The following is a 25,348-nucleotide window of genomic DNA, read 5'->3' on the forward strand; positions in this document are numbered from 1 at the left end:
GGACCCGGAGAAAACCCACGAGGTTGGACAGGCGACCCTACTCCTTGCCACGTACAACCGGGGATTCGAAACCACGCCAGTTGACTCAATGACAGACTTTATGATACAGCGCGCGCACGCTAACCATTCAGCCATCCAACCCCCCGTATTCCTTATAGCCTAAGGACGACAACTACATGTCCCGACCCCTAGGGGCAGAACCATGCCCAATTATTGTGTTGAATGGATCAACTTGGTACTTGGCATATGTATTCCTTATAGCCTAAGGACGTCAACTATTGTTTTTGGTGAATGCTCCGACCCCCAGGGGCAGAGCCACTCCTATTTTTGCCTTTAGCGCCCAAAGGCCACAATTGTGAATGGATTATCTTGGAACTTGGTACACTTATTCCTTGGCGCATGCCCCGACCCCCTGGGGCAGTGTCACATCAACTTTTTTGTTAATATTTTGTCTATAAATTTGGCAAAACAAATCCAGCACCTAGACTTCTTTGCCTCTTATCATATTACAGCCATTTCATATTTCCTTCTTTTCATTTCAAGAAGTACCACAACAATCAAAGCAGGAATGTGGACGTATATTGTAGCATTAGCGATGCTCTTGTCTGTAGTGAAAAGCGTTCAGTCCAACGAAAATTTAGGAAAATGTTGGAGATGGTCAAATTGACAAAAATTAACATTTAAGTCAGTGGGAAAATTAATGGTGGACAGCCTCGTTTAGAATAGAATAGAATAGAATAGAATAGCATATTGTATCCTGGTTTAGCATCGATTTGTCTGCTTTGGGACACGATAACTGAGAGAAGTCACAAAACTTGGTTTATAGTTTCATTATAACCACTTAGTTCGGTAATGATTAGTTTTCGCTCAGGCTAAACTGTGTGATAAGCAATTTGCTTATATGATATTTTATAAAAAGACGAATGTGCAAGTAATTATTGCGTGTCTATTTATTTTGGAATTTGGGCGGTGGTAGTACCTCCAGTGATTTTGTCCAAATCTTGTGATCGTTGTGGCCGCTCTTTAATCAAATTTATCATCCGATTTACTTGAAATTTCTTATATTACTGTCCTGTTTCCTTTAGGACTTGTCTTTTTATGTATTCTTTATTTTACTGAGACGACAAATCCAAACCATTTGCGATAATTCCCTTTATTGTTTCCCTAGATTACTAATCATAGAGAATCAAAATGTTACAATGCTGATATGGTCGTACATTGCATTGCCGGACAACCTACATTCCTAACATTGCTGTTGGGTTAAAAATATGGAAGAATTGTACTCGTATTATAATTCGGGATCATGACTCGTGCGTATGCTCTACATGCTGGAATCCCATTTCTAATTTCCGACTCTTACACAGTATGAGAGTTAAATCGATTACAGTTGCCTATTCTAGAACCAAATCACGAGTCTGTATAAACCTAGCATTCATGAAAGAAATATTTAGAGACAGAGCGCAAAAAAGAGATAACAACTGCTCACCGTTTTCCCGTCCAAATCAGAATCTTTTTAAAATATACACGTTTCCAAAGCGGCAGTCCACCTTGCCAAATGATTTATACCATCATCCATCCCAGTGGCGTGCAGAGGTCTGATGATACCCAGGGTCGACCTCTTGATTGTATGTCCCAAAAGACTCTCAAGTACTCAGAAATATGAAAAACGTAGACATTTTACATTTTGTAAAAATAGACCAAATAAACTTTTTATTCAAATTAAATTGGACTGTCTGTACAACAATGTTAACAGCAATAATGTCAAATTTCACTCCACTGATCTGTCGATACCTTGATGGGAAAGTATAATACACAGGTTAATTAATAATCGAGACAAGAAAACGATATATAAATAATACGTAAATAATACTGCGACATTTTAAGGATGTACATCAATACACAAGCCTTCAGTGTCTCATTTTACGTTGAACTGTAATGTCAGATATGTTATAATAAATATCTATATTCTGACAAATAAGCAATTTTTTCTCCGCAAAAATTTACTAAACCATGGTTGAAAGCGCCCAAATAAAGATAGATAATAATATGTACACATCAATTAACTTAACAGAACACAAGACGAGCAAAGCTGCACCCTGAAGGGCCAAAAGTTTTCACAACAAAGATTGGGTCGCATCCTGCTCTTCTTCGTCACTGCTTTGGCAAATTACTGACTGTTCAACTGGACTGTTCCGAAAATTTTGTCGTCTTTCTTGAACTGTGCTTGGGGACGGTTTAACAACCTCACACGCCGCTTGTCCGTCATCTCCTTCAGGGGTATTCTGTTCAGCGCTAGGAATTTTTTCTATTTCTGCACTTTCCCGCCAAGAGGAATCACTCAGATAAGACGTCTCAGTAGCACTGCTCAAACTAGTCTCCATACTAGCCCGTTTGTCATAAGATGTGCGACATAGACGTTTTCTGTTTTCCCTCTGACAAGCTGGATAAAGAATGACATATTCACTAGCACTTCGCACGCGATTTGAGCCCCTGTCATCCAGGATGTCCTTCAGACCTTCGGTAGCTTCAATAATACACGTAGCTTCACAGTCAAAGTCATCAGAACCTTGACTCGTCTCTGGTACGGTACTTAGTTTTCTTTCTTTGTTTTTGTCGTTTCCTGACCAAGCTCCACTAGAAACATTTGGCGTCTGTTCGATATCTTGAACTCGGGCTGTTGGTGATTGTTTGGGTGTAAGGCTAGGGGTAGTAATTGGGGTGCTGTGTGGTGTACTGCTACCATTTAAAGACATCTTGGACCCCTTGTGGATACCTTTGGATATGTGCGCTAGGACTGAGAGATCAGGTGCCTGCTGGACGTTGTGAAGATGCATTCCATTGTGTCTTGAATTTGATATTGTTTTGGAACCGGAGTAGGTACCTTTGTAACGGTTAGCCCTCGCCGTACAAATACCATATCTCCCCAACAGTATGAACACGTCTTTTCTGAACTGCTTGGTCAAAATGACGTACAAGAATGGATTGGCACAAGAGTTCAAAGGGTAAAAGAAAACAAGCAATATTTTGGAGTTTGTAATGTCAATAAGTGGAAATCCGGCGGACGCGGTTAGTCCAAAAAAGGCAATGGGTGCCCAACATACGAAGTTTGTAAACACAAGAAGTGACATTCTTTTAGCGATTGTAGCGTCATTACTATTGGCGGTAGTGTCACTTTTTCTCACTTTAAAATACATGTTTATATAACAACAACAAATAACAAGAAACGCTACACCATTAAGGATCAACAATGAACATATATATCCGCGGTCCAATAAATCAGTAGCTTCCATGGGCAAACAGATACTCACTGTTCCATAACCACTGATACCAAGCAATGGCAAAGAGGCCATCAATATAGCGTAACACCATCCAATTACCATGAGTGCAGAGGCCTGACGTAGCTTGAGTCTTTTAGTTAAATGTATGGCATAGCTTATAGCATACCACCTCTCTATTGTTAAAACTGTTAATATGTAAATAGAAAGTTCACTGGCGAATACGGTAAGGAAACCAGCAATCTGGCAGCCACCATCATTTTGCCAAGAGACTGCGTGGTTGAAATATTCGCCTAATGAATGAATATCAATTGAAGCGATTAAAAGTAAATAAAAACCCATAAGAAAATCAGCCACGGATAAGTTACACATGAGGAATTTAGGAACTGTCATTTTACTTCGCCCAGTAATGAGGACGAGAATGACAACCAGGTTTCCTAACAAAGCTGCTAATACCACAAACCAGACCACTACTCTCAACCATTCATAGCCCATCACATCTTCACAAGGATTAAAGGCGTTTGGTTGAGGAGTACAGATAACTTCACTGTAAATTCTAGAAATGTTTCCACATGCCACGATCTGCGGTTCTGTATTGTTCTCCGATAATGTCGTGTTATCATGATAAATTTCAAAGATCGTAGACTTTTTAGTTGTCTTAGTTCTCGGAAAAGGCGTAGAAGGCTCTGGGAATGTTCCGAAGCCGTTGCTACCCATTGAATCACGAAAAGACCCACCAAAATCACCCCATTTGTCATGCTGGTCACCTGATCGACGTATTCGAATCCGAAAGTGTTCCGTCACTGGGGATTGCGTAAGTACCCATGTGGATGACGTAGACACTGTTTGTGGTGTTTCACATTTTTTGCGAACCGTTTCCTGGAACTCGTAAGCCTTCCACAACTGAGGGTCTTGCTTTTCTGGGTGCTGAAAGGCGCAACAGTGGTGTGCGTAAGTAAGCCGGGCAACTTTAATATTAGAAAACTGAAGAACACTTGGGAATATCCTTAGAGTCGGTGTGTGTTCTATGTTGAGATCTTCTATACTGGTAAGACCAACAGTTGGTAAATAAGATATGCGAGTTTTCGACAAGTTTCTGAAATGAGAAATAACCATCCACTAAGAGTTTGTCATTAAATCCAAGTTTAACAAAACATAATTATTATGTGCTTTAGTAATTGCAGTAAAGTATATGGAATTGTATTTCCATAGTTGAATTGGTTTGGAAATAAGAATTCACAAAAATATAATCCTTAGGGTTTTATTAGGTTATATATTTTACCCTCAAATTTTATTATCAAATGAAAAGAAAACCCAAAACCACCAATATTCTTGTGCATACGAAATTCAAATTATAGACTGTAAGTGATTAAAAGGTTTACAATAAACAAAATAACGAGAACATCATATTCAGTAGATTTAACAAGGATATGTAGGATCAAACTTATATCTGTAGAAAGAAGAAATATGTTGATTTTCATCGATTTCTGACTTTAATTGTCGGGGTTATCACTATTGTAGATGTAACGCAACCTTTGTTAACCGAGCAGTATCAACTATCATCATTTTGTCTTGGTGAATGTATGTATGTATTAGTGTGAGGGCCATCATTATTCTACATCATATTTCTACAATTATTACGGGCATAATGTATCAAGGCAGGCCCATTAACCTGTCGATGGTAGGGGGAGCCCATATCCTATTTACTAAGGACACAGCCCCCTCCCCTGTTTTACTTTAAATCATACCCTTTCTCCACATCGATCTCTTCATCAAGGAATACAAAGTATCCCACAGGGAGATTATAAAAGCTCATTAACTATTCCTTTCACAACGGTAACAAAGACTCGGTGAAGTATTATTCTGTTTTGATTAACGACAAACTCTCTCTCAATGTAACAAGACGGGTATCTGTTGATAGACCGCGGTAATCTATATCGCCCGAATTTATTAGAGTAATATATCTTCAGATTACCGGAATTTGTCTGTTTTTATCTTTGTACTTACAGTGATTTCAGTTCTTGGATACCATCAAAGGCAAATTCTCCAAGGGTTCTCAGTGAAGGGTTGTTTTCAAAATCTCTGAAAAAAAAATTTCATGATCATTGATGTGACATTTATTTGAAGTACTGAAAGTAAGGATAATAGAACGGAATCAGTTGCGGATTTAATGGTACATGTACAATAAGTTCGTGCCACATTCTCTTTGCAGGTTTAACAAATTAACCGGTCTCTGTCATGCTGCTGTCTTGTCGATTTTTCAAGCCGCATTGGTCCAGTTCAGTGTCTAATACGTAACCTGACTTTGAAGGCCATTTATAACTTACATTTTAGCGATATGAGATCCCGCAAAGGCTTCATCTTTAATCTCCACTAAGTCATTGTTTTCTAATCGTCTACAAAAATATAGGTACATACATTTAAACAAAAAGGAAGCACCATTAAACAGTGGAATGTATGATAGGTGATATACAATGTTAAATAATTTTAAGACAATGATAATAAACAATGGAACGGTTCATAAATGATGAACAATGGAAGACAGTGTAAACACTGGAACGCTTTACAATAGAAATGATAAACTATGGGCAATAACATAAATGAGAAACAATGGAAAATATCATAAATTTATGATAAATCATGGGAAATAACATAAATGATAAACAATGAAAAATATCATAAATGATAAACAATGGGAAATAACATAAATGATAACAAATGATAAACCATGGAAAATATCATAAATGATAAATCATGGGAAATAACATAAATGATAATAAATGGAAAATATCATAAATCATAATCAATTGAAAATACCATAAATGATAGATTAATCATATTTTTCGAAAAATAATATTGAAGAAGGTATCTAATTTTATTCTAAACAATAAATAAACAGAACATACTCACAATAACCAAGTTTTAATTGATTGGAATGTCCTCGATTCGATTACTTTTATTTTATTTGACGACAGATCTCTAGAAAAAGAAAAGAAGTCATACACAATAGAATTACTTTTCTTTGATGTGTTATAAAAAATACTTGTACACCAATTTAAATTGTTTCTACATTGTACATTTACATACAAGAAAGTATGCTTTACCTTCACAAAGACAAAATGAAAAAATAACGCGCAGCACCATGGGTCTTCTGTCAGACGTGGAGAGCGGGCCGTCAAATCCGGTCGCCACATCCTACGTACGACCCATGCATCTTTTCTTACTACATATCTTAGCAGCCTTGTCATCGTCCAGTATTATCACCTGTAGTCTTTGCTTCCCCCTCACGTTGTGTATTTACTTCTTACTGTTTTCTTAAGACGTTTGTCTTTCCAGGAATAACAATGCAACAGTTCGTTTTTTACATTTTATATATCATAGCCGGATATATGGATACAAGCATAGTATAGATTACAATTCTAAAGTCATTCTCAAACACTAGCCGGCCAGACTCGATGGGCGAGTCTGCAGATAGAAACTGCTACATCGTTTCCCTTCCAGAATCAAGCTGCTGTCTGGCGAATTCTCATAAGTATGATAGTTTTGTAGCTTTGGGTTTTGGACCTTCAATTATCTAATTGGTAAAATATGATGTAAATAATTAGAGAGATTGGTTAATTGAGCCAAATGACGTCGAAACCCACCCTTATTTGGAAAGTAGAAATTTACCGGAGTAACTTCCCACAAGATATATGTTATCAACCTAGAATTGAATGTTTAGCACATTATGACTCTTTTTTATATAACAATATGTCATTCATTCACTAAGTTGATATAAGTACATACTATGTGAATCTAATAACTTGCCGCTATCATTAATTTCAAGAGCAAAAATTCTACAAATGTGTTACAAACGACAGGGTTCCTTGAAGATTGTAGCCATACCGTATTCCACTGATAATTCAAATTCTACGACTTTCCTTTTTAAAATTTTTTGGGAACACATCATGTGCAATACGTTTTGTGACCTTTCTTAAAGATCGACACAATTTCCTCATGAGCCCTGCAGGTCATCCACCAAACGCCTAGAAACTGAAGGTTCTGTTGGGCCAACATCAAGACTCCATACAAAACACACACATATATATATAGAGATATATACTTACATTTCGTACATGGTACCATTGTGTTCTTTGGATTTGGTCTCAAACATAGAAAAATCAGGCACTTTAACCAAACCACTCTTGGTAATTTTTCTGGAATCAAAGGTTAGATTTAAATATAATACCGAGATGAGTAATCGAGTGTAGTTTAAACGTAAATGGGATACTAAGTCAATATTTAACTAATATTCTAGAAAGTAAACGATACTCACAGTGTATTTAACTCGTTAAATAAACCAAGAGCCGCTTTACTGACAGTAGATAGCTTTAAACAATCTATTATCCATCTGAAAACAAATACAACTCATTTATCCTCATTAATACCATACATGTAATTTGCTAATCTATAACACTGTATTTTCAAACATCTCATATTTTACAGTTAGCAGCAAAGTAATAATGGTGATATATGAACAAAAACGACTAGTCCTGTCAATGAATTAACACAAGAAATGTTTTTATTTTCCTCGTGACCTCGTACTCATCCCTTAAAAAATCCAACGGTTAAAATCATCGTCAAATATCTTGAGACGCTACAGTTTGATGTTTAAAAAAAATCCACCATAGTATAGACTCCAGTTATATATTATTCAATTTTGCAAAGAAAGTTACAATAGCCTGATTAATATTAATAAGTAACGTCTTTTTAGATTCCCGTTAAAATGTACATCGCATGTCGCACAAAACACACACTTCTGTTACAAATGTTTCTTACACAATTGATTGTTTTAATATATATAAAAGTGACCAGTACTTACAAAATCCGAAGTTCTTTAAGCCCACCAAAAGCATTGGGCTGTAAGGTTGTTAATTCGGTAAAATTTCTAATATGTCTAAAAGAAAACAGATAAGTTCAGATAAGCATCTGATGGTGTATAAATGAAGCGTAGATGGTGCAGCAATGATATAATGGTAGATAGATTGGGAAGTAACGGGAGATAGATGGTGGGTGTAGAAATAGCAATGGTAAAATGGTTGATATATAAGGTAGTAACGAAAGGCAGTAACATGATCGATAGGTGAGGTAGTAACCGTAGGCAGGTGGCAATTAATGGTATTTAAATGGTGTAAATTGTAACATGATGGATAGTGTAGTAACGTGGAAATTAGTGATATTTAGATGTTGTAGCAACAGTAAAATGGTGGATAGTGTACTAGTAGTAACGTAGAAATTAATGATATTTACATGGTGTAGCAACGGTAAAATGATGGATAATGAACTAGTAGTAACGTGAAAATGAATGGTATTTAGATGGTGTAGCAATGGTAACATGATGGATAGTGTACTAGTAGTAACGTGAAAATGAATGATATTTAGATGGTGTAGCAATGGTAACATGATGGATAGTGTAGTAACGTGGAAATGAGAGATATTTAGATAGTAACGTGGAAATCAATATTTAGATAGAATGAATGAATAGATGAAATGGGGTTTAACGTCCTACTGTTCTTCTGCTCCTACTGGGCTAATAAAGACGGGCATACGCCATGCAGTCTGTTATGATGGCAATTTTGCGCGTACGGCGTACTCATATCGAATTCTAAGTAACCTCGGTTTTTCGTCTCACCCGAACGACTATACGTTGTTCCCTGCTAGGCCCTCCGTCCACACCACTGACAAAGGGGAACAACGCCGGAAAATCCCGATGAACATTTTCGGCCAACGCAGGTATCGAACACGGGACCTCCAAGTTGGCGAGCCAACGTCTTACCCACCATGGCTCCCGATATTTAGATGGTGTAGCCATGGTAAAATGATAGATGGTAGTAGATTGGAAATTAATGATGGCTAGAAGATATAAATGGAATGATAGATGATATGTGATGTAACGGTAGACACATGGTACAGCAACGACGGACAGACGAGGATGATGCCAATCTGCATTTCTTATCGTTAGTTAGCAAGCGGCTTTTTTCATTGTTTTCATTTCGGCCAATAATCTACCTTATTCGACCAAATGGGTGATCGTTGTCTCTCGAGTGTCATGAAGACTATATTCGCATTTGCGTAGCAAGTCAGTTAAATATAGCCACGTCGCAGTTTTATATAATTTACATAGTAAAAGTCATTGATTATTTCCTCATTTGTAGAAATTGACAAATAATATAGACAATGAATAATACTTACAATTCTCTGATGTAATTATAGTTATGGAAGGCGTCCGATGGAATGGTTTTTATTCTCATATTACTTAGATATCTGAATAAGAAGAGAAAAAATGACAGTTTCAATTCTTCAGGGGGTTTCATTTTGAAGAATTATAAGTATAAGAGTTTCATTCACGGGTTTCGTCTAAATTAGATTGTTCTTTTGTTTATTGTTTTTCCTTTATGTTTTATACTTGATCTAAACAATATTAATTAAAATATGTATACATGTACATTATACAAAAGATAATGAATTATATGGAAATGTAAGTAAGACAATAGGCATAATATCGTCGTGTTGTCATCCTTGATATCTACTGTGTTATTATAATGGTAATAATATTGTGAATTGTTTATATTTCATTCTTTCAATATTTCATGTGTTCATTATTTATTCATTCAATTAAACATTCTATGATTCTTATGTTTCTATTAATCCTTTATTATTAATAAGACGTTAAAGGAGCTAAATCGCTAATATTTGGGACCTAGAAATTGACACAAATGGGTCGCAACACATATAATAATGTAATATGAATGTATATAAACTGATTTCCGTTTTTACTCTAACTTCAAATTAGTTATGTTTGGCGAAATACACCAGAAGTCTCAATCGAATGGCAATCTCTAGCGTCTGGTTATTCCTGTCTACACCGATGGTATTTATTGTGCATGCTCTCCAGATAAGAATATGTCTCCAGATAAGAATATGACGTCACCGTTTGACATGACATGTGGAATATGTCTAGCCTCGTTCTTCGGGTCCTTTGTTACAAATGGCGCTGAAACGCATTATGGTACACGATTCGTGTACCAATGGTAAAATGTTTATTTTGTCTTAAATATTGGATATCAGAAGCCCATCTTTTCCCAATAAGATTACAACATCAATGTTGACTTAAATTGGCAAATAATTCGTGTTTTCAATGAGTTAGAGACTATTACCTACTTTAAGCTACTAATTAAATGACATACAGTTGACACGCCTTTACATTTTAACCTTTCCTCTTTAATTGTCATTAGTAACGTTTTTTGTATATTGTTAATTCCTAAGATACCATATTATTATAAATACCGATTTGTACATTGCCAAAGCTTTCTTGGTTTCATCCCGTTTCCTGGACAGTTACTTTGCTTTTCGGATGTGCTGATCTCTGTGTATGATGTTTAATGTTTTTCGGTAATAAATAATCTCAAGGATAGTTCCAGTCTTTAGTTATTATCGAAGATTCACACTGTTACATTATCATAAACATTACCATTACCGAACAGTCAGTCAAATGAACAAGCAACGGCCAAGAGATCAGATTTCAAATGTCATAAATCACATCAGTGTAATCGAGGGAGGGTCAACGATTTGTATATACTCTATAATGATTACCTCGAAAATCTGTATTGCAACTTTTAAATGTACAGTAGAATCAGTGTAATCGAGGGAGGGTCAACGATTTGTATATACTCTATAATGATTACCTCGAAAATCTGTATTGCAACTTTTAAATGTACAGTAGAATCTGCATTAAGCAGCCACCCAAGGGAATTTTCACAACTGACCGCTTAACGGGAGTGGCCTCTTAATAAAATCTTGTTGCTTTTGTGCTGACATAAATTAAATATTACGCTTGGATGCATTGGAAGCGGTAAATTTGGCCGTCGATGAATCTTGCGCCGAACGAAAATTCTTTACTAAAATCTCGGACATAACTTAACGGGAGTGGCCTCTTAATAAAATCTTGGTGCTTTTTGTGCTGACATAAATTAAATATTACGCTTGAATGCATTAGAAGCGGTAAATTTGACCGTCGCTGAATCTTGCGCCGAACGAAAATTCTTTACTCAAATCTCGGACATAACTTCTGTAAACTTGTCATTTTGTACCAACCTTCGATACTACTGCCTACCATTGTGATGCATTCGATAATATTTATCCATTTTTGTGAAGAAAATCGATGAATTAATTTTATTTTATCAAAAAGCACATGAACAAAAAAACATCGCTGATTTTATCACCGATTTACAGGGGGTGTAACTCTGTATATAATATTAAAGGAGGCGCTAAGAGAGATACTAGATGATCGTGACAAAACTCGGTACTTTTATTTTATTCAATCAGTATCAAATAATGTGTCGTTACGCGTGAAAACAATGATCAGGTTAGTCGTTTAATAAAACAAAAGATTAATTAACAGATAATCCCGGGTTGATTGTTATTTTTACATTTCTTTTTACCTGATCAGTGGGGGTCCAGTTAATCAACTACTACTCACGGGATTAGCGGGGTTGTTACAAATAACGACAAGATGGTATAATGGCCGTTGAATGGGCGACGTTTTGTTGAATTTATTAGTAAAATAGTGACCGCTGGCCGCGTTAGAGGAGTGACCGTTGAATAAAGAGATGAAACAACAGAATTTCTACAAGTTTATCAACTTTATTGATAATATAGTTAATATTAACGGCCTACTGCCCCTCCAAGGAATGGTATATTAACGGAAGATGTTTGTGGTCTGGCGTATCGATTAAGGCAGTTTTATTGGAATTAACACGAAACGACGAAGGATTTTCCTTTCTCGAAAAGTCATGCTTTCCAATATATTAGGTCATCATTAAAAATAGTCTGACATAGAAATAGATCGTCAGTTATAATATATATATGTCTGTATCGTCGACCCCCCAAACCCCCCTCTGGATCCGCCCCTGAAAATAATCATCTCAGTTTGGATTAAATAAAGGTACATTAATAGATTATGATATATTTATAGATAGGTGGCGCTGGTTTGTTTTGGCCATATCTCACTTATATCTTCTGCAAAATATTCCAAATGTTAACAAATTCAGTTCATCATATGTTTGTGCATTCGGATTAATTATAACTCCTACAGTTATTTGTTTTTATATCTAGAAGATAGAAGCTATTATTAGCTAAATATCAAACATACATATAAGTATGAAACTATAATCAGATGTAATTATGTCTGGTTATCTAATCTTCCGCCAATGGTTATATCTAAATAAATAGGTCTGTAGGCTATACGATGGGAAAGTTCACAATATGTTCGTGTTTTTTTTATTAAATAACAGCTTTATTCTTGTCTGGTTTAAAGTGGTGTTGTCGGATAAATGCGGTTGCGTATAATGCATGCACGTGATTTTATGACGAAAATCAATTTCTATATCTGATATGAAATCCCGACTGTGCGCGATGAAACTGATAATTTATACTGACAGTGATACATACGGGCGTGTCTAAATTATAGTTGTAATGGCAATAAGTTTGAAATGAAACATGGGATTGAATGAGTGTGACATGATCACTAGAAAAATTAATATAACTCATAAAATGCTTTGTTTTTCTCTGTGTGATTAATTTACATTATATTACATCATTATATGGCATTACTGATGTTCAAGCCGTCGCTTGTGTATCACCACCTATTTATCGCTTTAAAACTCATACCAATTTTAAGCACACTTCAGCATCAACACAATTCAAAGAACCAAAGACACCCAGCAGGTTATCTCATTGCCGACTCACCGTCGTTTATTAATACCCAATTTGGCCCCGTTCCTGGTCGCACTCGAAAGTTCAGACCAAAAAAAAACAAGTTGACAATTAATAGCAAATTCTTAAGGTCCTTGGAAATTGGTCTGAAAAACACATTAATTACATTAGAGAGTTTGTAAATAATGGATGCTATGTATTTATAGTCACATTAGACTGAAAGATTCGCGCTCCTTACATGAAGATCATCATGTCGTTAAGATCGGAAAAGTAAAGTAATAAAGCGATGAAGTGAACAAATTTGGTTTTTATATAAGCAGAACATCTGTAATTTAGACTTCATTTCATTAATAATAGATGGTTCTTTAATACTAAGTACTGCTAAAGAAAATCCGGTGTCAGAGAGAGGACGCTCGATATTTTTGTGCTGAACATTGGCGACACTGTTTTATCACGACTATATTTGTGTTTCCTTGTGACGTTCGTTCATCCTTTGCCGACAAACTCTAGTTAGTATATAACGGATCTTTCCTAGCTTGCTTGCAGATCATACCTTTCTGATATAACTGGTCGCCGTCAGTCAGCTGCCGGATTTACCATATGTACTTGAAGCAACGATTGTGAGTTTTACAACATCTGGACGTTGCTAGATTACTTTGCAATTCCTGAAGCTACGTTTTCTCTCTTTACTGGAGACACGCGAATAGTAGCGTCCAACTAGAAGTTGTGACACTAAGACAATCAAATCAACTATAGCGACCTCCACTGAAACCTTTACATTGAACGAACTTTGAACTTTGCAACTCGTCGATTATCAAAGGAAAGTGCGTGACCTGGTATTGCGATGATCGAGTAATCTGATAGGCTCACAAGCTGGGTGAATACCCAATCGAAATTAGTGCCGAAATATGCAGGGTATTACGTAAAGGCCTTGATAAGATGTACGGAGTTAAAGTGAGATCAAGCCTTCTATTGAAGATGGATTTACCTAGGCTTGGCAGACTGAAGTCTATGGCCTCACAATGTAGGGGACCTCAGGTCCAGATGTACAATATTTTTGACACTGTGATAGACCTTTCCTACGCGCACTTGGGTCTGAAACAACCGTTAACATCCAAGGCTTTACTCGGTGTTTAAAACAGCGGTGGTGTGGGAAAGGTGTCCCCAGTTGAATACCCTAGTGTCCTACTTCTCCCGTCTCCTCTCCATAAACTTGTGAGTTAGTTTATGCCAAGGTATTTACCAAAATGCCCTTTGACCTCTGGGTCCAAATCTAAAAATCATGTCCCGCGGTCTGTGAAAGGTTTAAATTTCGGTTTAGATTTAGGTGCCATTGTTTTCAAGGCGACATTTAACATTAATTGAAAGTTATCTGGAAATCTGTATTTTTCACCCGTAGACGATTATAACACGACAAAAGTACCCATCTTGGGCTACGGGTCTAAAGGTTTTTCTTTTTTCATGTCTTTTTTTTCAGTAAATATTTGAATGATAGAATAAAAGTCAATTCATTAATTTTTAGTTTGTTTCACTTTGTTTCATCTCAAGTCGATTTTTGCGAATATCGTATATAGGGTAAGTAGCCTAATCTACACGTCTACTTTGTATGGAAAACCTGATAACTTTTGCTTCCATAAACATTGAATTACATGTTACAAAGTTGGATATACTTTTTAGTAATGAAAAAATGCCATGAACGTAATTTAATAGATCTTGTCATCAAGTCCAATGTTTATTGAATTACGCGCTAAGAAGAAAACGACAATTATCACGTCTGCATCAATAACATTTCTCGAAATGGGAAAAGTCCCGAGGGTATTTTCTAGAATCAGGTTGAGTTAATTTATCATCCAAAGAACAATGCAATTATCATGTGATAGGTTTCAACCTTGTCACGAGACGGGTCATCGGCCACAATCCAGATAATCCTTTAGTCGTATTCAGAGATTGGGAACATAACAAAACCAACACAGTTATATGGGACAACAATCAAATAAAGGGTAAATTGTTTCGTTCTGGTTTTATTGTGGTAGAGAACATCATGTTAAGCATTGATGAACATTACTGTTTACCTTTAAAGTTATTAAATGATGGTTTAAGTTATGGTCGGGGTACAATCTATAAGTAATGTCTATAATACGGCCCTAGTGCGTTCATAAACAGTCCTCAAGACGTCTATCTCGTCTGTACGCCGTCCACAGTCAGTTCATATCAAGATCAGATCGAGTAGATTTGCCAATTCCAAGCAGTCCAACCCTGTCCGTAGTAAGTTTAAACCAGTTCGTAACTAGGTCTACCCCGTCCCCAATACGTCCGCAATTGGTTCTAACTAGTTTATAACCTCACCATCCAGTTTAGAGACTATTTCTTGGTACGTTCGAACGCGTGTGCAATCCCGTCCTGGCTCGAGGCCTATAAAACAAGTCGCGTTTTTGTCATTCATGGAAAATGTTGCCAAACGGGCCCAAACTGAGTGCGAACGGAGTGAACGTAGTAGCAACTGTTTACGATCTGTTTAAGAACTTTGTGGACGGACTCGGACTGACAGGGTGCTCTAGAACTTTGAGTCTATTTAGGGTTTTTTTTGTATATCTCACTGTATATCATATACTTTTACTAGTAAGGTTGTGGTACTAATTCAATTGATGGAGAATAAAACCATGGTTATATAGACATTTTTGCACGACTTAATTATCAAAATCTTTCACATTTGAATTTATTATTGGTGTGTTGATTCATTTATTTCTATAATTTAATTTTAATGGAGGAAGTTCAATGGAGCCATCTTCTAAGCATTCTTTTAGTTCTGAATGGTTGTAGATCTGGGCACCACCAACATCTATCTACATGAATTTGTACTTGTGGTACATTGTTCCAGTCTTGGGAGGCTTTCTGGGCCATATGTTTCACATCCAGGGAACCACAGGCATGTGGGACATTCCAGTGCACCATGAACCCCCCAGGGGCTTCGTTCATGTGTCTCTGTCAACGGGGCAGGGCGGATGATGACATCATTTTTGAGCTCCACCACCAAGGTATCACAGACTTCTTTCCCTAACAAGCATACTGTGTTTCTTGCTACCCAGAAACCATATTGCATGGGAGGCGGGAATCTCGTGTTGCGAGATGACGAAATGTGATGGCAAGCTTCAAGGGGTGGTGCGTTCAAGAAGTTCGTCAAATACGGGTGAGGTGATTCTCAAGACGTTGAAGAAGGGGTCTTGATCATCCAGACGGAGTTCCCTCATCTACCGATGATAATGTCACGCAGCTATTCTCCCCTCCCGTTTCAACCAGTTCCTCACCCAACAGTTTCTTGTCCTTCTCCTTCTTCTTGCCTGATCTACCATTTCATTGTATACTCTTGCCCTGATTCCAACCAAAGATGCATGAAACCAATGTTGAAAGACTTCATGGTTCTGTTCAAAAATGTGAAAAATCTTGAACTGATGTGCACTGCAAGAAATCTCGAGCCAAATGCTGAACCTTTGAGGAAACCGCCCATATTTTTATACCCTACCCTGTCCGAGCGTAGGCCTACTGCAGACGGGGTGGACTTAGGGGCCACAAACTGACCCGGTCGTACTGCTATTTTATGCTCGACCAAGTCACGTTGTTACACGTCCCTGTACTGGGACAACGTGTTTGCCGTGCGTTGCGACCCGTATCGGTGGAGAGTGGAATCCTGATAATTGAGTGTGGATTTGGCTTGCGAGCCCTTTCTCTGCAACACATTACTTTGTTCCATGGTTCTTGTTCACCTAGACGGGACGTCAGTGTGGCACACTCTGATCAATCGGCTTAAGTCGTCTTTAGCTCTGTAGAATGTACGTGTTTCTAATTTCATTGCTCTGTGTTTTGCACTCAGCAAGTTTACCTTTGTGTCCTGAGTACATTCTATAGAGCTGCGGCTTGGGCCAGAACGTTTCTGATTTATTTACAAATACTTTAAAAATATCAAAGACATGGCCGAGGTTTCTCTTAATAAGAGTCCCTCTACTGACCTATCGAAGGTATCACCATTCTTAATACCCAAGGGCATAGCTGGCTTGGCCGGTGAGTCCAAGGCTATTGAAAAACTTAAAAACGGAAATCTTTTGATAGAATGCGCCAAGGAACAGCATGCTACCATGTTGTTTAAATCAACATCCTTAGCAGACATTCCTATCAAGGTGCCTCCACATAGTACATTAAACTCAAGTAGAGGTGTAATTCGCTGTCGGGACCTTGAAGGCAGCTGTGAGGAAGAAATGGTGAAATACCTTTATTCTAAAGGCGTCTCAAATGTTAAAAGAATAAGTGTACACCGAGGTGATAAGGTGATTCACACAAGCACCTATATCCTCACTTTTAATCGTCCCGACATTCCAAAGCCTCTCAAGACCCGTTAACTTAACATACTTGTTGATTCTTACATCAGTAACCCACTTCGATATTAAAAATGTGTTGTATCGCTTGCAAGGGTAGGCACTTTGCTTATTCTCGCGAATGTCCAATATGACAAAAGGAAAAAAGAATTCAACAGGTAATGGCTGAGCGGAAAATACCATATTATGATGCTCAAAAGTAAGCAGATTTAACTGCGCACTTTTCCGTTCCATCTCAAGAGAAATCTTTTGCAAGCGCAGTAAACGTATCTACCAAAAGCTTCTCTGTTCAGACATATTTAACCCGACCAGATAAAGGGAAAATGTCTATCATATCATCAGATCATGATATAGGCGTATCGAACTCCTCTCATTCAAATGGGAGCTTGGGGTTCATTGGGATCATTCCTAACACTTCCTCCTAGAACGGCAAGGGGTCATCTCACTCGCCTCCCCTTGAAGCTGTCATCCTTGATTCTAGTTCTACTGGGTTAGGATCGCAGTCAAAGGGTAATTCTTTATCAAAGAAAGACAAATTAGCAAAGTTTCGAGAGGGGGGGGGGGAGTTCAATAGACCCTATCTCTCTATAATAGATGGGGATGGTATTACCGTATTAAATGTCCATACGGCCCCACATGGTAAGCCGTCAAAAAATAGAATTCCCTGACAATGTTAAATTCCATTATTCAATGGAACTGCCGTGGTTTAAAACCAATTATTAATTCAAAAGCACAATCCTTTAGCTATTTATTTACGGAATTCTGACACTTTATCTTTAAGACATTTTGTTAGCTATCATCAATATTCAAATAATGATGATAGAGCTGATGGGGGTATTTCTATTATTCTTAATGGAGATATCCCTCAGAGTCAAGTCACCCTCAACTCGCCTTTACAGGCAATTGCAGTTAGAGTGACTGTGCATATTCCCATAACACTCTGCTCTGTATATCTTCCACCAAGTTTACATCTTAATCCCAGAGATCTTGATGACCCTGTTGCACAACTTCCTCTCCCGTTTATTATTACGGGAGATTTCAATGATCATCATTCACTCTGGGGTAGTCCAGATGATAACAACAGAGGTAAACAAATTTCACGTGGTTTTGGCTAATAAAAACACATTCGGCTGATTAATTAGTAAAAAAAAATATTTACCATAATAATGTTACTTTTTGCTACCAACAATCTACTACTAACAATTATTCTGCTGGGTACAGATATTATTGTTAATTTAAAACCAAAATACTAGATTGCGGATAGAAATGACAACGGGCATACTCCATGCAGCGCAGTGTGCTAAAGGGGAAATTCCAAATCTAGACGGATCTTTAGCATGCTGCAGCTAGTGTTATCCATTGGAGCCTCGAGTTTTGACAGGCTGGATGAAGATTATTCTGGTTGCATCAAAAACCAAATTTAACAAAATACTTTGTGCCCCATTTTGTTACTGATCTGCTAGTTCAATTTCAATGATAGGCAAATGAAATAGGGTTTAACTTCCCACCGTTCTGCTCCGACTGGGCTAATGAAGATAGGCATACGCCATACAATGTGATATGAGGGGAAGTTTGCCCGACAGTGGCACTACGGCCCACTGTTATATTATGAGATTCCGACTGACAAAAGATCTTTTACCTGCACGCCAATGTGACCTCGTTTTTTCGTCCCATCCGAACGACTATACGTCGTACTTACCAGGTCGTCCTTCCTGCACCACTGACAGAGGGGAACCACGCCGAAAAATCTGGATGAACTTTCAATGCAGGGAACACCCGACCGCCACCGTGACTCCAAAAGGATAGGTATATAGTTCTAATTAAAACAATATTAGCAGTAACCATGGCTATATCCCATTCAGAAAGCAGTGCCCCCCCCCCCTCCCAATCTATTTCGGCTTTATTGATGAAAACTTAAACTAAAAAAATATGTAGATGGATGAGGTCCTTTCTAATTGGTTGAAGGTTAAGATAATCAAACAACTATTAACTTTCTTAAAATATTTTAGTTTGGAATGTCGTGATTAAGGTCCATGATCAAAGCCTTTTATGCAGAATTTTCAGGCTTCGGTTAGTAGGTTGATCTGGGGTTGACCAATCTGCGCAATACTGAAGGTTTTAAAACACCCAATTACTAGGCCTCCGTTCTCCTGTTACAGTAATCAGACTATTACTAAATTAATCCGTTTTTGTATAAATAGAATTTGCCTGATTTTGAACCTAAGAAAATTAAAATTTTGCACAGGATAGGATCTGATATTGTTTTAATGCTATTGAAACACAACTTTCAAATTTATTTTATAGCACAAAACTATAAGCTTATAGTTTTTGGAAATAGTTGATAACCAAAAGACCTGTTTGTTCAACTCATTCAACCAAAGAACTCCGAATGCATGAGCCGCTTATATCAATGATGTAGCGTTCTGGTAATTGCACGGCTAAATGCGCATGCAGTTGCGACACCAAACGATGTCATAATGATGGTTGCATAAGTGACAGAATCTAAATTCTAAACTTGTTCGATGTTTATAGAATTAAAAAAAGATTAGTTTATACATTGTCTAAGATTAGAAATTACATGAATAGAAGTTAGACGATAGCACGATATAATTTTGAATCTAATATACCGCCATAAATTGCAGGAAGGGGAACATTTTTAACAGGCTCATAGTTCTAGAGCATCTTTCCGTTAATGAATTTCATTAAGCACATAGTTGAAGCCAGTTTGGCAACATTTTCCAGAATGTAGTGAAAACTTGTTTAGTGTGATGGGGGCTTTATTTAAACAAGGTTTACTAAAATTAAAACAAAATGTGTCTGGTTCTCGATACACATGGGACAAGAAATCATGTAGTTCCATTACAAGAGGTCATTAACAGTATCTAGAAGCAATGAATCAAATTTCACCTAGTTAAAGAATCCATAAGTGGTATAAAGAACGGGCGTATTGAGCAAGTAGGTCGAATTATCCATACGCATAGACAAAACATCAAAACAATATTCGGTCATTTTAAGGTTATATTGTCCTGCATTTCCAATTCCTTTAAAAATCGCTATATTGAATTGTAAGGTTGTAACAATTGGGATACGATTGAAAGTAAATCAGTTTATGTACATTCATATTACATTATTATATGTTCTATTCCCCAGTTGTACGTGACAAGGAGTAATGTCGCCTATCCAACGTCGTGGGTTTTCTCCGGGTCCTCCGGTTTCCTCCCACTGCTAAAGACCCCTACGCGCAAACGAATTATTGAAATAAAATTGAACCATGTTAGTCCCGAATTGACCTTGTTAATTATTGATTTCATATCCTATACACAACGACCTTCTTGGTCCATCAATTTGAGAAAGAGTAACGAAAAAGCATGTGAGCGTGAACATTGATTGTTAGGCAACGAAATATAGTTTTTATTAGAAGGCCAGTCTGATTTTGTTAAAAAATATTATTGTTTTCTCTTGTGGTACACATTCAATAAGATAAAAATAACACTTATTGGGGCATAATCCCAGAAGTTAAAGAAATATCATTAGGTCTCTATTCGTTACAAAGAAGACAATACCCCCTAAAGATGTTTCGGATAAGAGATCTGGTAATTTGAACTGACGTAACAGCTGGACACTGATTTATCAAGAAACGGACTTGTTTACCCGCAAAGAATTTCATTTCAGCCAAAATAAAAAGGTTGGTGGTAAATTAAAGTTGCAGAGAATATATTTAAACGATAATATGCAATTAAACACAATCAAAAACACTTGGAGGCTATATTTCGTTTTACATCGTTTTACATTAATATTATCAAATCTTTCTTATACCATTTACACTGGTAAAATCGGGTGACTAGAAGTATTTCATCTTTGCAATGGTCATAGTAGCGACAGGTATCTGACGGACTTATAGCACTACTTTCCTCATACGCTTTTTTTGCCAGTGGATAAACGTCCGATTTATTGTATTTCTATGTATACTGAAATTCGCTGACATACTGGGATTCCAAATTGCGTGTTTCGACCAATTTTTATACTGCGAAACCGATATCTACAATTCTTTCTCGTGACAACATTCATTTATTAATACATTTCTGTACTCAGAAACCTTAGTTTTAATTTATGTAAGAGATTTTTATATAGCAACCAAGAGACATAATCGATGCGCAATTATCCAGGTTTCATGTCGATTGTACTGGAATTGGTGGAGTCTTTACGCTGTTTGTTCGAAGAACGTCGTCCCAAAGAAGAAGAACAACCAGATGAATAGAGCTTGGTGCCCAGTTACTCATCTAAAACTATTATTCTTTGTATTTTGTGGAATACTATAAGAATTATATCAATATGTTTTACATGATTTCAGTCGAAGGCATCTATAGAATATTAAATAACTCATGTTCTGTTGTCCTACATCTGTCTCATTTTTGTCCTAAATTATATACGCTAGATAAACAGTAAACGTCAATCGAAGTCTATAACAACCGGCCTGTCCTCGTAAATGATTAGCAAAAAAGTGATTACCGTAACTGGAATATATCAAAACCCATACGATTCTTGTGTTTTGGCATATTTAATTGATCAGACTCATGTTTATGGTGAAAAATAAAATAATTTGGCGTATTGCGTTGATTTGTTTTGTGAGGTATTTATCTATCGACATTAAAAATTGACTGTCGATTGTTTCAACACAAATCGAAACTAAAATAAGCAACTTCCACTTTGTCTGTCGAAATGAAATATTAAATCAACCAAGGTATATTCCAGTGATATCATTAAACGCTCAGTTCCTAGAATGCCTATAAAGATAACTAAAAAGAAAACTACTGGCTTCTAGAATTATTCTCACGTACTATCAAATATGATTTTTTTTTTGTGCGGGAGGGGGGGGGGGACAAAATGAAGAAAATAAAATGATATTGTTGCTTTTCGTGCTGAACAACTTCCAAGCAATTTTAGGTTGGTACAGGTTACAGCTAATCTAGCCTAGCTGTGGTCTGGCAATTACATAACCCTGTCGGGGGTACCCAACCTCTAGAAATTTCTGTCACAGTGCTTTTGTAATACTTGAAGATGTAAGGTACACTGCTGTGCCATTTTCATGTGGTACACTTTTGAGCTAATCAGCTCAAGAATTCATACCCAGAATATCAGCCCTCACAGCCACGCCTACTACCAGATACAAGAAGCTCTTGCCTTGATAAGTAACTCTACAAAATAGTGTAAACAATTTGTTAACAATTTGACATTAGGCGATTAACAAAAACAGCGGACATTTTGTCACGTAGTAGTGCAGCTAATGATTTGGTAAATAATGAACTGTGGTGGCATGGATCTTCATATTTATTGATGACGGAAGAAAATTGGTCAAAGGCAGAAATGAACAAATGGTAAATGACGAGTTCCAGAGTAAAGTGAAAAGAACAATAGTTTGTTTAAGCCAAACGTCTGTTACGGCTGACATTGACAAGATTATTGATATAGCCAGATTCGGTACATTGTCAGAACTTTACGTGTAACTGCTTATGTGTTACGTTTTGTAAGTCAGATTTAACACCGTGTGAAATCTGGTGGTACGTGTATAACAAACAGACACCTTGCTACTGAAGAGCTTTTAGATGCTGAAAAACTATGGTTGATTTGTATACAGAACAATTGTAAAGATGACAAATTTCTTCAGAGAAAATAGACTTTGAATTTGAAACCTGATGAAAATGGAATTTTAAGGTGTTTAGTTCAAATTGAGGATTCTTCACTATCATATGACCGTAAAAATCCTGTTTTTATACCTGAATACAATGCTTATAGCAAGCTGTTGATAGAAAAATGACATTTGGATGTTAAACATAATAGAACTATTGAAACTTTAGTTCAATTGAGGCAGAAGTCGATATAATGAGGATCGATCATAAATCAATGGCTGTCTAATAACCAGTTACACAGTACTAATTATAAAAGGAAAGTAGAGACGCCAAATCATACTAGAAAACTACCGGATTCCCTGAAAAACACCCATGAATCAAGCAGGGTGTCCCTAACTGGCAACCCGACGGCTTATTGTCTGCCAGCTTCACTTAGGGAGCAGTTGTTATTTCTTGATCGAATGGTTAGGCTGTATTGGGAACATTGATGGGTTTAAACGCACAACAGACTCTGCAATTAAATGGCTGAAAAAGAAATTGGCAGAAAATAATTCAAGAATTTATTTAGGCTTCAATTTAAATAAAAAAGGGACAGTAAAGTAATGCGTCATTACTGATGACAACAACATTCTGAAAATAGGCCATCCCTCAATCAAGTTACATGATAAACATAGCTTCTAAAAATAGATTTTTTATATCTTGGGGTATTTCCTCGCGAATACAATGTTTTGATGGGGGATTCGAAACAAAGTTTTGATAAATTAATTAGTTTGGATATGTTTTAGTCCAAATATATCATCAAATTTCTCAGTTTGTACACGGGAAGGCATCTTTAAACTTTCAGTGTCTTAGATAACTGATCAAAATTACGAAATGTGTGGATGTCGTCCCTTAGTTTGGAAAAAAAAGGATAATATAGACCGGGCCACATACTTAACTCGGTATTATGATGTCTGAAAGGCATTCCATATTCATATTGCCTGGGTTTAACGCCTTACACATGACATCCACAATAACTTCAATAATGACTGGATACCAGTTTCACTTATCAATTTTATTATCTCTCGCGTTGATTGAATAAATTGGTCCACTACAGGTCTTGATGATTTCGCCACAGAGGGAAGTCGTGTTAATGAACACAGAATGCCGATTACTCTTGTACATCGAGCCGTTATGAATGTAAATAGTTATCAGGATAGAATAATAAGAGACCAGTCATTAGTGGTGAATAATGAGTAGTCCTGAACAGGCAACAGCTTAGGTAAAATAAATGAGTCTCGTTGATTTGAGTGGATATATCACTGTAGTAGTAACGTTTTAGTCGTCAATTATCGATAATTACATACGCTAACTGTGCGCGAACTGGCAGATTTTACATTTTACATTCATATTAGTTCTAAAATAATCGTTTTCTATATAAGAGCTTTTCCTATTTCTATCCCTTTCGAATGAACTGAAGATCAGGTATCTTATTGTTGAAGTTTGGGTCATACGGTTTCTATTAGCAACGCCCCATCACCTCGTCAATGAACGTCTAATCAACGTCCAGGTAAATATTTCAGAGACTTATCTTTCGAATACTTACTGGGCTTCTTCGACCATCGGAATTCAAAGTCGCCAATCAATTATTGATAAAAGTAAAGTTGGTTGTCCTTGTTACCGAAAACTTATAACCACTCTATAAGTTAGAGCTTTTCAGATTTTCCCTCACACTTTCTGGAAATTATTGACTAGTCAATAATTTGAAGAGTTAATAATACCCCTGACGCCGTAACCTTGAAATCAATCAACAGGTCGGTGTTTTTGGCATTAATTTTCCAAATTGGCAGGAATTGTTTGACTGTTTCTAAAGAAAAACCATTGTCTAAATGAAGTGTCGGGCTGTCAAGCTTGTGGAGGGAGCATGTTTTTTTGCCTGGCAACCTGTTTTTACAGTCTAGCAGCTTATAAACGAAGAAGCCCAAAACTGAATTAGGCATAAATATAAAAATACCCCCCCCCCCCAGCCACAAGCAAAGTAACCAGAAAAAATGGCGTACTAGTGTTGTGCGTTGTCAAGTTCTTAGTATAGTAAGGCGGCGAATTAAGCCATCACCTACATGTACCAAGCAAGAGATGGCACAGCCAGGCGTCCCTAGTCAAAAGTGTTTTTAAAGTTGTATTATATGACATCGTTTAGTATAACTTTACCTTTACCTGCAATTTCCCAAATAGTATGCCATTTGCTAATAACATACCTCAAAAGACAAGAACGGCCACATTCAAGACTTTTCGGTTTCATACAAACTAATTCTTATAAACCATAATGATTACTTTATTCTCACAA

At 36.9% G+C, this 25,348-nt stretch overlaps 1 protein-coding gene and 1 long non-coding RNA gene across 2 annotated transcripts; both read right to left on the minus strand.

The window, feature by feature from the left end:
• Window positions 1–1,737: 1,737 nt before the first annotated feature.
• LOC126821437 (lutropin-choriogonadotropic hormone receptor) lies at window positions 1,738–5,591 on the minus strand. The gene is made up of 3 exons (XM_050549859.1): window positions 5,575–5,591; window positions 5,283–5,357; window positions 1,738–4,371 (listed from the first exon to the last, which is right to left on the minus strand). The coding sequence occupies exons 1-3, from the start codon at window positions 5,589–5,591 to the stop codon at window positions 2,115–2,117; spliced, it is 2,349 nt and encodes a 782-aa protein (XP_050405816.1). The 3' UTR covers window positions 1,738–2,114.
• A 619-nt stretch (window positions 5,592–6,210) lies between these two features.
• LOC126820896 (uncharacterized) lies at window positions 6,211–7,665 on the minus strand. The gene is made up of 3 exons (XR_007680192.2): window positions 7,591–7,665; window positions 7,382–7,471; window positions 6,211–6,254 (listed from the first exon to the last, which is right to left on the minus strand). It is a non-coding gene; the product is annotated as an uncharacterized LOC126820896 (long non-coding RNA).
• Between the last annotated feature and the right edge of the window lie 17,683 nt (window positions 7,666–25,348).

Source organism: Patella vulgata, chromosome 5 (genome assembly GCF_932274485.2).
Source record: "Patella vulgata chromosome 5, xgPatVulg1.2, whole genome shotgun sequence".
NCBI lineage: Eukaryota > Metazoa > Mollusca > Gastropoda > Patellidae > Patella > Patella vulgata.